We start from the raw sequence: 15,364 nt of genomic DNA, 5'->3' as shown, positions 1-15,364 counted from the left end.
TTAGAAATAGCGAAAGAATGCAATAACTAAATTATTTGATGAAGAAGGAATGTTTACAGAAGTGTATATTTTCTCTTCAAGAGAGATTCAAGCCACTCGGAAAAGATTTCAAACATTCAAGCTAATTTCTAGATAACAAATACATGATACAACAATGAATAAGTACTAGAACACAAAGGGTTGGGACTTGGGATTCGACAGCCGAGCTGCAATAGGGTCAGGGACAGTGTTTACCTTGGGAAGGTGGTGGTTCAGTTTCTAGGATGGAAAGCTCCAACTTTAACTGACATGGTGATTTATTGGAGGGTTTAGATTGGTTGGTTCCCTGTACGTTCTTGTTCACTTATCCACAAGCAAATTGGCCCATCAGAGCTGAAGCAGCGGTAGGCTGGGCACCATAAACAGATGCATGCATGAACACGTGTACAATAACAGATTTACGTACTCGAACACATAGGCACGAGAAACACGTGCGCCAACATATATGCAGACCTTAGCATGGACATCCAAGACAGCAAGAACAAACATAGGTAACGAAAGGCTTGCAGTTTTCTTTTAAAAAGCAAAGACATTGCTGAGCATGATCAAAGCTGTCAACACACTAGACTGATCGAGAAATCTAGATAATCCACTGGATGGATTGATAACTATGATTTTCCAGAACAAAGTCGTGTTTAAATTAAAACAGTAAATCCTCTCCATGCATCATTGCAGTGACATCAATAGAGCTTTATTCTGGTTTGAATTGAGCTGCGACAGATGGGGCAGGACGTAAGTTTTGGTCCACAGTCACAGCACGTCTGCAATGGGAGAGAAAAATAATCACAACGATGATAATAAGAATATTTAAGATGGGGTCTTGCACATAACGCTGTAACATGTAATTACTTCACCTGGTGCCCACAGCCAAAGGCCATGTCTCTGGGATTCGAAAGGCAGACAGGACAAACCTACCCAAGATTCATGAGATGCAAATTGGTTAGCAGAGCTATATATCATGACAATATGCATCTGTGCCAACGGGCAAAATGTAGATCCATCCTTGATTAGAAAAAAGAAAATGATAATTTGTCAGGAAATTAATTGCCCGTTGCGAGATCAACCAAATGAGCATAATCAACATTAAATAAGATTTGTAAATACTACTATAAAGCATAAGCAACAGAAAGGAATTGCTCTTCTTCGCCCAGCTATTATAGGCAGGATAATATTTGCCAACATTATGACAGAGCCCTATATTAGAGAAAAATTTGCAAAATTTACAGAATTGGAGGAACGATCCAAAAACGTAAACATAGGTATGGGAGCAATAAGGAGAGAAGAAGGCAGCAAGAGAACGTTGTACCTGGGCTTCCCATGAAGCGCTCGCAGTAGGCGCTGTAGTTGGTATCGCTTTATACGCACTGTGCCGGTAACCGGTTGATCCAAAAGCTTTTGGGCCAGAGGAAGCTGCACCAGAACTTCCAATAGGTGGTGGGAGAGGGACTCTTTCAGGAGAGTTTGCAACTTCATGACTACCGAACATTAAGAAGAACAGTAGTATTGGTGCATCAGTCAATAACAATTAACATAATTAACACAAGATTAAGAATACTGGTCCTCAAGGGGCCTTTAATCTCCATACCCTAAGATCCCAAGTTCTACTGTTGCTTTGTACTGTGCAGGGATTTCCATCAGCGCTGCAAGAGCAAACTCCGTCTCTTTTCTTGTTTGAGGAATGTTCTTCGACATAGTCGCGGTAAAATTCACAAACTAGAAAAAAAAGAGGGACCTATTCAGTTACAACTAAATGCACACATAAGAAAAAGGAAACTACTTTCTATTGTATTTTCTAATCTTACTTGGAAATTATCGAAAGATCTAGCAGGAATATTATCGTCAAATTCCTTCATCATGTCCCACGGTCCATCCCCAACTCCAACTAAGATAATAGATAATGGAAATTCACTGTAGTGTGAAAAGCACGAAACAAACATATATAGCACAATTAGATAAGACCAAAAAAAAAGGAATAAGTTCATGATAATTGTATCTCTAATTGTTCATTATAATTTTTGTAACAACGCAGAACTTTATCTAAAAAGATCAGTTAGAAGATGTTATTTGGATTTCTTAGTCCTGTATAAGTATCCAAGATCTTTTTAATAAATAACGGATATAGGACTAAATATATACCCATATGGATCCTCACATACTCCACTATTTAAGTCCTGGTATGCTCACTAAGATATATATTTAGTCTCATATTGATTATTCGCTGAGAAAATCTTGGATACTTATACAGGATCAAGAAATCCAAATAACACTTTTCAGTTAGTCTTTTTGGGTGAGGTCCTGAGTTATTAAAAATGACATGAAAGCCGATTCAACCCATAACCCATGTGGACTAAGGGATGCTATAACACGGATTCATTGGGGCTGACCATGAGCCAATCATGTTGTTTAAAAATGGATTTGCATGAATTTGAACTCTTAGCCCAGTGAGGACGCTATGACTCAAAAACAAAGAGAGTATGTGAGGACCTATACAAGTGTGTATTTAATCTCACATCAGTTATTCGCTAGAAAGATCTTGAATATTTATACAAGATTAAGGAACCCAAATAATACTTTTCGACTAACATTTTTGGATGAGATCCAAGGTTTCAACAAATGGTATTAGAGTTGACCAGCCCAGCCTATAAGTTTATATGGACTAGAAGATACTGCAACACAGGTTCATTGGGACTGACTATGGACCGATCGTAGTATTTATAAATTGATGCATGAAATTGGACCCTTAGCCAGGCAAGGATGCCAGGACTTAAACGGACAGAGTATATGAGGACCCTTATAGATGTTTATTTGGTCTCATATTGGCTATTTGCTGAAAAGATCTTGGATACTTATGTAGGAGCAAAAAATCCAAATGACACATAGTGGTTAATATTATCACTTCCTAGATTAATTAATAAGAAATAAATTTATTTTGACTTCTTAATACTTCATATCATCTAACAATTCAGTCCAAAATAATCATATAGAAAGATTCATAGAAATTATACATCATCTAGTGATCTAACTAGCATTACCTAGCTTTGACAATGGCATCAACTGTCTTATGTTCTTGTGAGCTTAACTGGCCAAACTCAGTATCTACACTTCTGGTAACCTGTAACAACCAAAATCTCTAAATATATAAATAATATAAACTACAAGCAGAAAATCACTTGACATTATAAGAATAGTATAATATGGTCCAACTAAGGGAAGAACAATCATAACTATTTTTTCCACCTTTCCCTTTTCTTTTATTTTCTATTTCTTGCTAAGATCCAAAGCAAAAAAAAATTATTGTGCATTAACAATAAGAAAAAGTTTATATTGTGTAGAGAGAGATTCTAATCCTAGAAAGATAATTTCAGCTCAAACACTCACTCTAGAACACATGATGGGTCATATAACTTGATAAAACAACATAATCAATCATAGTATCCAAGACCCTTGATCATGATCTTTGACATTAAAATATTTAAAAATAGAAATTCATATGTTTCAAAGATTTTTTAGATACACATCAAGTGAAAAACAATCTAAAAGTTACTACAAAAACTAAAATATCCAAATGTATGGTTCTCGATGCTTTATCATTTTCTCAACAAATTTACCACTCCTATTAGGATTTCTGTAATTGAAGGTTGATCACACAAATCCCAAAATCTAGTGTAGCATTCTATTCTATGTTAGGTTTCAATATTCCTACATTACATTGTTCAAGCCCATGATAGACTAATTATGTATCCATTTCTCTTGCAACATAATTGAGAGCATGGTTGGCACTACACTGAACCACCCGATTTAGGGCGTAACAGACTGAACTAATGGAGAACTATAACGGTTTGTCCTATTGTCTCAAAAAATAGGCTCCACTCAATTTGAGCCCAAATAGTGGTTTAGGATTGAACTAAGACAAAGTCGGTTCACCTCAGTTTGGCTAGTTTGAGCTCAATTTTTGCTAGTTGGGGCTATAATAATAGAGGTGGGAGGCTAAGAAGGCCACCTGTGCCTTCTTAATGTCCCCCTCTCTATTTTTTTGACTTGCAGAAAACAAGAAAAGGCCTGATTTTTTGTGGATCTCAGCCCAAATCGATGCTAGAAATCAGTAAGGGGCCTCTTCATTGTCCTTTCCAATATATCATATTTTATATGTGATACCTAACGAGTACAACTAAAATATTTCAAGATATTCCATTAGCAAGGGCAAAAACCTCCAAGATGATAAACTATCTTCATATAGTATAAAATAAATAGGAATCTCAAACTCAAACTAGATCATTTGAAATTCTTGAGTAATTACCATAAGTATGAAGTCATGGATTCAGAAATTGCTATAATGGGATGTATGACTTGTACCATATTATTTGAGAGCGAGCCGAGACCAATATGGATGCCAAGATGCCAAAACCCTGATACCTATACATACTGTCAACACCAATACATATCGATAGTTTTTCTTCCCTTTTCTTTTAAAGCTACCAATTTTAGTGCATAGTAGTGTTTGAAGCCCATTGACCCCAAATGGCCGAAGTTAGCTAGTAGGTCAGAGGTGAATGGTTCAACTATGGGTTGACCAGGGGTTAATTGAATGACTTGCAACATGGTAAATGATCTTAAAATTCACACATGATAAATTGGATAGCATGTTAATTTGTAGTTTGGTATTTGAATGTAATTTTAGAAAATCGAGCAAATTTATATTGAGTGTTTATTATCTTAAAACCTAGGTGGGCGATCTCAGCTTATGGGGTTGATCAATCCAAAAATAACAAAACATTTATATACCTAGTAAAGCACACTGGCCTAACAATTTAAACTTTTGAACTACCAGGTTAGACCATTATTCGACACATAAGTAGTTATTTAGATGGCAGGGAAAAAACAAAACAACCTTTTAGCCCTATAAAACCACTTATTGAGTCTCTCATTATTTGATCTAGATCAGTTTCTCATCACCCCATATGCTTTTTATTATCCTTAGGACATCTTTGCTCTTTTCCAACATAGGAAAGACACATCATTGCACTGATAACCATTAGGGGAGGACTGAAATCTGAAAATATCATTGGACTTATTGCTTAATACTAATTTTCTCAATTTTTACCTCATTTATCTACATGAAACATCACCTCTTGTTTAAATCATCATTTGAGCAATGCTATTATTGTTTCCATTGCTATGCGAAAGAAAATTAATGGGGTATGATAAAGGAGAAAGTTGGTTCCCATTGCTAGTTGCCATTGCCAAGGAGAGAAGGCTGATTGTCAAAAGGGACAGCTTATATCTAGCATTCCTACCAAGGAGTAGGTTAGAATTTAAGATGGTGCTAGGATTCTATGATGCAAATAAGGAAGGAGACGGATTTCATCTAACTTACATTGTAAAATGTTAACCCATAATTTGACCATGACCAACTACAAACTTGTTGATCACTACCAAGAATCAATATGTTTAGTATTAAGTGTTTTAAGGAAGTCAAGAAAACATCGAAACATCTTAAATTTTGTTGGAAAATCTAAATGACCGGTAGTAGTTGTTTTGAGGAAGTCTAAGAGTAGTGCATAGTCGCTATTATAAAGGTAAGTGAGGAGTCAATTAAAAAATTTATATATAAAACTCAAGCGATAATATTTAATCAAGTTAGAACATGGAGTAAACATATTCAAATGTTTATAGAAAATGAGTCTCCATAAGTAGAAGCAGAGCTCTATGATTGGAAAGAAGACAAACAAAATAAACACAAAAGGAATAGTTTGCTAAGGAGAATAGTAGATGGGGGTTGTATAAAGTGAAGGTTCGTCAAACTAGTGCTGAAGGTCGTGCTGGCCGTTGAATGATTTGATACAATATGAGTCCGTACCATGCCATTTTTTAGCATATCGAAACAAGGAGAACCAAAGAGAGGGGGAGAGGAAGGAAAGAGGAAAAGAGAGAGAGAGAGAGGGGAGAGAGATTGGGAGAGGAGGGGAGAGGGAGAGGGAGATCATCATCGAGAGAGCGCAAGAGAGAGATAGTACAAAATGACCTTCGAAATTTTTATGAGCTAAATATTATTTAATAGATTTGGCTCATTTTTGTAATTTAGTTTCTAATTACCTTGGTAGAATGAATTTAGGTTGCTACCCAATTATGTTTGAGTTTCTTCTTACTTTTGGCGAAGTTGAATAGGTAAAGTTACAACAACAAATGGATAAATAAATTTTCTTCACCACAAAGGTAAAGCTATTATGCAACTCAAAATGATACGATCTTTATAAATAATTAGGAAAACCAACTTCATAAAATTTCATTGAACCACTAATGGTGCCCTATTTTTTGAACCAAGCTCATAGCTAGGATTGAAAGTGAGCCACACTGGTCAAGGCCTGTTAGGCTAGGTGGGCTTCCTGTCAGACTTTGTGCCTCGTTGAGAGGCTTAGGCTCAAGTTTGGGCTTGAGTCGTAAAGCATAGAGATGCACATAGGCTAGATTGATTCAAGTTAAAGGCTAACCCATAACGAACCCAACCTCAATCATTTTCCATTTCTCTAGAACTAGAATTAAACAAATCAATGTTGAAACCAATCCAACCTAGCCTAATCAAGAATGGGTCGGTTCAGGTTGGTCCTTATAACATCTAAAAGTCTAACAAAAATATCCATAACAAAGTATTGATTTCATTCGGAAAATAAATTAATAGTGAATGGTAAATAACAAAAAGAAATATAACATATTCAAACATCTTATGACAACAAAACATAAAAAAAATTAATAAATCTAGAGATAACATGTTCAAAGTAATATTTCACCAAAATCATGGGAAAAATTTATGAATTAACCATGTATTGTATTTATATAATTGATATACTATTATACATTAAATTTGTATAGAAAAAGGATGGCCTACTACTCAAGGTTCCTGCCGCTACAAGAATTTGGGAGGGTTAAATGTAAGCAGCACATAAAAGGCTATTATGTTCTTTGAACCCATAACAGCCAGGTGACAAAGAATCAAGCTTACTATTGCACCGGGGCTCACCCTCTTTTATATACACATATCCAATACCATGTATATATAGATCAGCTTAGGTCAAGGTCACCCAACCCCTCAAACCTAAACCCAAAATGGTATGATAGGGTTTCTAAAATTTGGAACCAGAACTGACCTGATCCAACTTTGAACTTGAAGAATAGCCAATAAGGGTAGTGCAATTGGTTCTTGGGTTCAGCCAATCCTGTGTAGACCCCTACTAAACCCCAGTTAAAAATCAAGCCTGACTTGAAGCCTAATTTGGAGCCTGACTTGACCCAGCCCACTACCTAATTCCCCCACACCCACACCTACCCACTCCATCTACATGTCCTACCCCTCCCCTCCTACTTCCCTCCCATTTTCCTCCCCCCACCCTACCTCTCTGCCTGCCGTACTCTCTCTTCCTTCTCAGCCATCTCTCTCACCTACCCTTCCTCTTACCTCCCACCTCTCTCCTCCTGCCCCCCAACTCATTCTCTCTCCACTCTCACTCCTTTCATCAAGCTCTCCTAATTCTATACCCTTGCTCTTTCCTAAGAACTACCACTGGTACCAGGAGTTGCCATCCCTACCATGCTGAGTTCAATTTGGATTAAGCTCAGATCAAGTTAAGACCTGACCCTGCAATAGTTTCAAGCCTAGGCCCAACACAAAGCTCGAAAAAATCATCCAAGATGGACCAGCTTTGAAGTTACGACACATAAGTTCTCTAATTTTTAATAGACAAAGATCGACATTACAATTACAACATGTATTATTCTTTCGTATATAATGTCTCTGTTATGTAAAGAAGCAAGATATGGGGTTAGCAAATCAACTAGAAAATATACAAAAAAATAAGGATTTGCATGATTTAGCCTACGACCTCCGTCCATTGGTGGAGCCAATCAAAGAAAGCTCAATAATGGTAGAAGAGTACAAGAGAGGAAAATTTCAAATATAAGGCTCTCTACTTCGCTAACACTCGAAAGCCCCAAAGGTAAGAAATAGTCTCCAAACACTAGAAAGGGCAAATATACATGTGGGAACACACCATAATTGTGTCTAAGATATCATTTTGTCATGTAGAACTACTTACTCTTCAGATGTTTCAGCTTCCTCTAATTCATTAAGAAACGATCGTTCCTGGCTCATACACCTAACTCTAGTATCACACCCTTTTTCGATAGATAATTTATGAAACTAAGCCGAGCAATCTGAAGAAGAATAAGTAGGGTGCTCAAGGTACTAGTGCAGAAGCTAATTGCATGGGAGACACAATTGCAAGATGAATAAAAGCAAGTTTTAAGAATTGATTTAGCTATCAATGGTCAGGCTCTTTGATGGTACACATAACATTATGGAGAAATTTCTGATTGGATTACTTAAACATTGCACTTCACTAAAAACCATAGCATAGAATAAATGGATAAAATACCCTCTTTGCATGTAGTCACTTTGAACTAATGATTTTTTGGCCTTTCTTGTTTAGCCATCATAAGTATGGTGGAATCCACCTTTTTGTCTTAATTTTAAAAAAAAAAAAAAAAATCATGCACCCTTCAACCAACAAAGATGTCAACGTTACATATTCTCATGTCATAAGCTGTAGGAAGTTCATCATCAGACTAATCTGTTGGCTCCAATTAGGTAACTGGGTTGGAGAAAACCCACTAATTGATCCAATGCAATCAGAATTATGATACAAGCCAAAAAATGCCAAGGATCATGACTGATGCTGGGTAGAAGGATAAAGGTAATTAAGTGGTGACCTCTGTGGTTCAATGAAATGAGAATGTAATATCTGAGAAGCATACCATTATTTGCATGCTGCAAGGAACAAAATATAAATGTGACCATGTGGGACATCATGAAAATAAGTAGCCATGGCCATGGGAGGTATAGGATGAGAGCCTTAGGCAGCAGCATGGGAGATCATAGGAATGAGTGTGCTTAAAGATGCAAGCCTTAAACAGGAAGGGAGCTGAAAAGAGAAGAAAGCAAGAGAAGAAGAAGAAGAAGAAGTAGAAGAAGAAGAAAGGTCAAATCAAGGGAGAATATTTACAGGGGATTATATGGATAGTAAACTCAAAAAAGAACTGAGATCAGGAAGGACAAAGAAGCTGTTGCAAGAACAGAATCATAAAGTCCAACCACAAAAAAAATGTTTTGAAGTAAAAATAAGAATGAAGAGGCAAAAAAAAAAAAAAAAACATTTCAAGAAAATCACTAAAGAAAAAGCAAAATAACCCATGAGGAAGGCTAAAAATGCTATAATTGAGGTTCCCACTTTCAGGATAGTCTAGCTGACCCAAAAAGGGATTATTTCATGGAAAAACAAATCATCTAACTAACAGGGAACACTGCAAGGAGCCTAAAACGCAAAACTAAGAACAAGGATATGAACCTTTCAATAGTAAACAACACTCCAACGTTGTCTACTAAAGAACAATATCTTAAGAACTGGTCAATTACCTAAAATTGGTCTAGGTTCTGCATTCGTTCGCCAATGAAAAAGAAAAAGACACATCTGGCACACTTAGCAGTTACCACAAGCAATTAGATCAGTGGTATTTTGATGATGATCAGAGAATCACTTCTGGCAAGGGTTCCACTATGGTAATATTTAGATTATCACATCAAACATTGGAGATTTACTTATATCAATCAGCCATAGTAGATCTATATAGAGTTCACAACTGAGGAAGATGATTTTGGGAAGTAACATGATGGATCTTGAGCATCTAGGTTGATTGGTCGTCGCAGAGCTCTTTTATCATTTTTTTTTTTTCTGAGAGAAAGAGACAGTAAACAAGAAAGCAATATATTAAAAAAGAAATAGCTTTAGATCTAGAATTACCATGTGTTTAGCCCTTTAAAATAGCACAAGCATGATGCATGTCAAAATATTTGGTGAATTTGCAAAATATGAGAAATTAATTAAAATATCTCGAAAATTGTATGCGTGCTCAAAAATGGAAAAGAATATAACATCAAACTAACTTTGCAATTGATATAATGACCATAATCAACAAAAAACAGTAACATCTCCCGGAAAAGGAGGAAAGTTTGGACCACAGATGTTATACCTGCCCATCAGCAATTATTAATAAAACATGGTATTGCCTCCTGCTCTGCTCCACGATGGTCATAGCCATTTCAATTATTGGAGCAAAGGATGTTGGCCCTGGAGAAAAAGAAGAGCAAAGGAAAAAAAAAAATTTAAGTTATATCTGTTTATAACTTGTCTTGCATTTATCAGAAATAAAGCAGCTGAAACAATGTAGCTACCAGCCAATCGCAGATGCGGTACAATTTCTCTATATCGTGCTAAAGCCTCTGCAAAGCCATTACAAGGTCTTTCATCTGGGTAGAAACTAAAGACATCTTGATCATGTGTCGATGCTGCCAAATAACACAGGAATCCATCCTTTCATCAGAAACAGAACAGCTTTTAGAATACTTCGAGAGTATTAGATGAGATATATATATATATATATTACCATCTCCAAACCCAAAACAAGGGATTAAGTTATCCTCATCAAATGTTGACAAGGTTTTTCCAATGATAGATATTGCTTGTTCATAAGGATTCTGAATATCACTGATGTAATGCAAGCTGTGGTGGTTGAATGAGTGCTTGCCTGCTTATAAAGATAAATCAGATCAAGTACAAAATTCTATAAGTAAAATAAGAAAATACAGGTCATACCTGTCCACTCATTGCTCTTTGTGAAATCAATACCAACAATTAGATTTGAAGATTCAAGTCCAGCTTTTGCAAGAGCCTCAGTGACCTGTAGTGGTGATATAGCAGTAAGCATTGGTTTGATGGAAACGAAATGCTTGATGTAGCATCATATATGAGACTGACATAGTGTCCCCTGCCAAGGATTCCTGATTACCTTCCTTTATGGGCATAGCACCATCAGATAGCAACAATATTAAGCAAAAAGTTCACAACTTGATGATTTTCTGTGATGACATACATAACTGACAGAAAACAAACCCTATATGAACCAGCAATTTTTGTCCTTGGACAATCCTCCATTGAAGCATTCATGCAATTGGTATTTCACAAATTTCATGAATTTTTATTGCATAATTAAACTCATAAGCATCAAGCCCTGTCAAAACTATTTAGGACCAGCTTTATGAAAGAGAAGCATTCTTTAATGCCCACAAATGCACAAAGCATAAGAGAATAAAAAAAGATCTGAAGGATCTCTTTGTGTGATGACTTCTTTCGAAGGAAGCATCTACTTGAGACATGGATCCTCTTGTTGATTAATGTTTTCCAAAATTCTTTTTTTGATACACGATCAGGTTGCTCATTTGCTTCTTTTTGAAATCTTCAACAAATTTATGTTTTGGTCAGGTTTCATTTCATCTGTTTAGCTTGCTTGGATTCCTTTTTCAAGGTTTGCTTCCAGTTCTTACATATTATAAATAAGGTCTTCCCTCCTTGATGCTGGCATGAAAGATTAATATCATCTTTTTAGTTTTTTATTTTTGTCACTGAGTATCATTTTAAGCATTATGAGTTATTATTTGATTTCCGTGAATTAAAAGAAGGGAGAAGCATTTAATTTTTATTTTAACAATTGTCATTATTTATATTTCAGGTTATTTGAAATTTACATTTCTGTATGAATAAACTAGAATATTCCTTGCATAATGCATTATGGCATTCTGATATATCACATTTACTACTTTAATTATCTTCCTACTATAGAATATATAAGAAATTGACCAAGTCAACGGTTGACACATTCAGGTCAATATGAATTTGAAAAATTCGAGCTGAATCCAAGTTATGAGTTTTCAGTGATGGGCCCAAGAAGTTGCATCAGACAAATCCAAATTTCCAGCTGCAAATTAGTCATCAGGGTGCTATGTAGGGGTGCAAAAATCTACACCTTGATGCAGTACCCATCTGTATCTTGTTTTATGTAAAGCTTGATTCATGATATCATGGATTGTGATGTTACATAGCATTTAATGTTTGAATTTTTAATATTATTCCCAAGGCTGCTGTCTCTTTCTCATATCTGCCGTAAGCTAACAAGCCATTGGGTTTTCTTTTTTCCTTTTTCAAATTTTTGCACTTAGCCGATTAATCTATGGTATCCTATCTACCGTATAATGTCAGCCATATACCAAAATCCTTTTCGAATGAAGTAAGCATTAGATAAGTCGAATGAAGTAAGCATTAGATAAGTAGAAGATATCTCATTGACCTTATGATATTTTAGCAAAAAAACCATTAAACAGCAAACACAAACCAGACATAATGACTTGGAAAAGTATTAGGGAAGTTAAAAAAAAGATTACCTCTTCCAACGAGTTGTAATGATCAGTGATCTTCGAATATCTTTTGTCCAATTTGGGATGCAAACCGGCAGCAGGTGAGGAAGGATTTTGAAACTGAGGAGGCATTGGATGTCTTGAAGTTTGTGGTAGGTACCCTTGAGGAGTGTAGCCTTTAGGTGGGGAGTCTCGTTGAGGCACAGGGTAGTCTCGAGATGAGGAATCATGACCTTCAGATGGAAGAGGATATGGAGTCCATTCGTGGGAGGAGGAGCTCTGATTAACCTGCTCTTGTCGATAGCTGCGACCATGAGAAGTAGGAGAATGCTTGACATTACGGCTGCTGGCTTCTGTGAAGCTTTTGCCTTCCATTAATCCAAACAATCTATGCGTGCTCTACAAATTTAAGCAGAGAAACCACAACAGAGGTCCAAATCAACAATATGATTAGAATCTTGTGGCAAACGAGAACCCTGGCTTTTAAAGATGATGCAAACAAAGAGAAAGCAAAATGAGAGGTAGGAATGTAACAATTGAACATTGAAACGAATGCTGAAGAGAACATATAGAAAAGAGAAATTGTTTCTTGCAACGAACATCCAAAAGTCTTAACAAGAAATATAGAAAGGGAATGTAATTTCCCGGCAAGAATCCACAGAGAACGCAAGATCAAGCAACCACGGAATATATTAATTTAACTTTTTTATTTTGAAAAGAAGTAGACATGCTTTCCCTTAAAATAATGAGAGTGGAAGCTTAACGGATCAAGTCAAGAAGATCCAAATCCATAAAGAAGACATCTAAAGCAACTAAACGAATACAAAATATGTCCAAATCAGTTAACACCTCTCCATGGGCAAGTAGTAACTACTGGACATCTAAAATAGCATTGAACGGGGAATTCCGGATGCAAGACATAGATATGCAATTCCAGAAGAAAGTGACACCGGAGAAAGAACCCAAACCGTAGATAAAAAACGCCTTCTCAGAAAATGAACTGGCAACTACTGGCGAGAAGAAGCAATCAACAGAGTTTTTTTTTCTTTCCTTTTTTTTCTCAGAAAAATGAAACTCTACGGATCAAGTCAGACGGCATGGACACGGTCAGCTTAACGAAAGCTCTTCCACTTTCATATTCATTATCTCCATCTAGTTCTTCGAAATAAAACTGCTAGACTTGAATAAAACACCAGAAAGTTGCCCAAAATTTCTTATCCAATAGTTTCCTCACCTTTTCCTCTTCACTAAAGAGTACAATTTCGACATATTTCTCAAGAGAGAACAAAGTTCCGCACGCCAAAACAATCTCTTCTTTTAGAAATAATGGATTTCTTAGGATGGATTTAGGCATTACCTTTAGAGAGTTACCTCTCGCTGCTCTTCAAATATACAATCCTGCTCTTCTTCTCCTCTCCGCTTTATGCATTCTTTTCTTATGTTAATATCTGGTTAAGGAAGGCGCAGGAGGGTTGGAAGGTCAGTTAAGTAATTATACTGCAGAGGTGTCAGACTCAGTAGAGCAGCAGCTGCATTCATGAAGACACAGAGAGAATTATATTTTTCTTTATAGAGATTTTGAAGCCGGCAGGATCAACGAGCGATCCTAAATATATTCGTAAAAGAAAAATCTGTCTTAACCATAAAATAATTTTAATATGAATATTAGCTAGATATAATATGACCATCAAGTTAGTTTCGGTGTGGATATGATCTATATTTTTGTAGCTTGGGTGATCGGGTTGACTGGGTGGGGGTTGTATGGGAAAGAGATTCTATCTTCGAACGAATGTAATTATTATAGTGCTTTTAGATTTGTATGAGATGTGATCCAATGATCCACATCATCGAGGAGGAATAAGATGTGAACCTGGTGAGAACCATATTTTATATATATATATATATATATATATATCAAATTATTTAATAAAAAAATTATTACATCATCTATTATTAGAAAAAATATAATTAAAAATTTTTAATAAAAAAATTTTATTGATTGATTAATTTTTATTTTTATTTTTTAAAAATTAAAAAAAATATTTTTTTAAATGATATAATAGCTTCTCGTTGAATGATTCAATATGCATATGGCGAGGGCCCATAACCCAACAATCCATTAATATAGAGAAATACTCTGTATGTAAATATCACATCACAATAAAGACAGGATGGACCATCCTTCTATTTTTATCATATATATATATATATATATATATATATATATATATATATTTGGTAAAGAAAAGAAAATGTGCATGATAAACCATTCTGAACAATAATTTTCTTATAAAGGATCTGATCGGGACGTCAACCCAACTCTCGGCGTCAATGCTTGGTGGGATGTTCGTGGCCAGATGACGTAAACGCTGATCTCATAAACATGACATCAAGGATTGGGATGTTGTCTCTCTCACCATCAAAACAAAGTTCGGATCTTGCCCCGCTCGCTATTAAAACGCGCAGTCTAGTCTCCCATCCCCGCGGTCAGCATGCGGAGAAATAGCGGATAATGGGATCACGTTGCACGGGATTTATATGTATATTATTTCTTAATTTAAAATATATTAGATTTTTCATAGATTTTTCATATCAGATTTTGTGAACAAATCTGAGAAAAAAAAAAATGCAAAATAAACTTCACGGATATTTCTTTCTCATGCATGCACTTGGAGGAAAATTCTTTTTTCTTTTTTTTTTTCTTAATCTCTTAATAATTCATAATCTAATTAGAATTTTCAATGGCTTGGAAATTTGGAATTGGAATTTTATTAATTATCCACTGCTGCGCTCTTTTATACTCACCCACGCTCCTAAGTCTCGATTGCAGCTGTTTCATGATTTGAGAAAGAAGAAGATTTTCTTACCTCTACAACAAGTTTCCAAAAGTGAATAATGTATTTTCTTACTTTTACAACAAGTTTCCAAGAGTGAATGATATACTTACCCACCGTAATAGAACTCTCCCTCTCTCTCGATAGGAATGGAAGTGCCCCATGCCAAGCAAACCAGATTAGTCGCCAAATACTT

The 15,364-nt window shown here is 35.7% G+C and overlaps 1 protein-coding gene across 1 annotated transcript; it reads right to left on the bottom strand.

The window, feature by feature from the left end:
- Positions 1-531: 531 nt before the first annotated feature.
- Positions 532-13,796, bottom strand: LOC105031945 (E3 ubiquitin-protein ligase RGLG3). The gene is made up of 12 exons (XM_010906245.4): positions 13,692-13,796; positions 12,362-12,733; positions 10,740-10,824; positions 10,531-10,671; positions 10,319-10,432; positions 10,117-10,214; positions 3,072-3,151; positions 1,842-1,947; positions 1,625-1,752; positions 1,346-1,514; positions 894-950; positions 532-800 (listed from the first exon to the last, which is right to left on the bottom strand). The coding sequence occupies exons 2-12, from the start codon at positions 12,707-12,709 to the stop codon at positions 720-722; spliced, it is 1,407 nt and encodes a 468-aa protein (XP_010904547.1). The 5' UTR covers positions 12,710-12,733; positions 13,692-13,796; the 3' UTR covers positions 532-719.
- Between the last annotated feature and the right edge of the window lie 1,568 nt (positions 13,797-15,364).

The sequence above is a fragment of the Elaeis guineensis genome, chromosome 9 (genome assembly GCF_000442705.2).
Source record: "Elaeis guineensis isolate ETL-2024a chromosome 9, EG11, whole genome shotgun sequence".
Taxonomy (NCBI): Eukaryota; Viridiplantae; Streptophyta; class Magnoliopsida; order Arecales; family Arecaceae; genus Elaeis; species Elaeis guineensis.
Note: the sequence above shows the minus strand (reverse complement) of the source record. Positions and strands in the feature narration are given on the sequence as shown.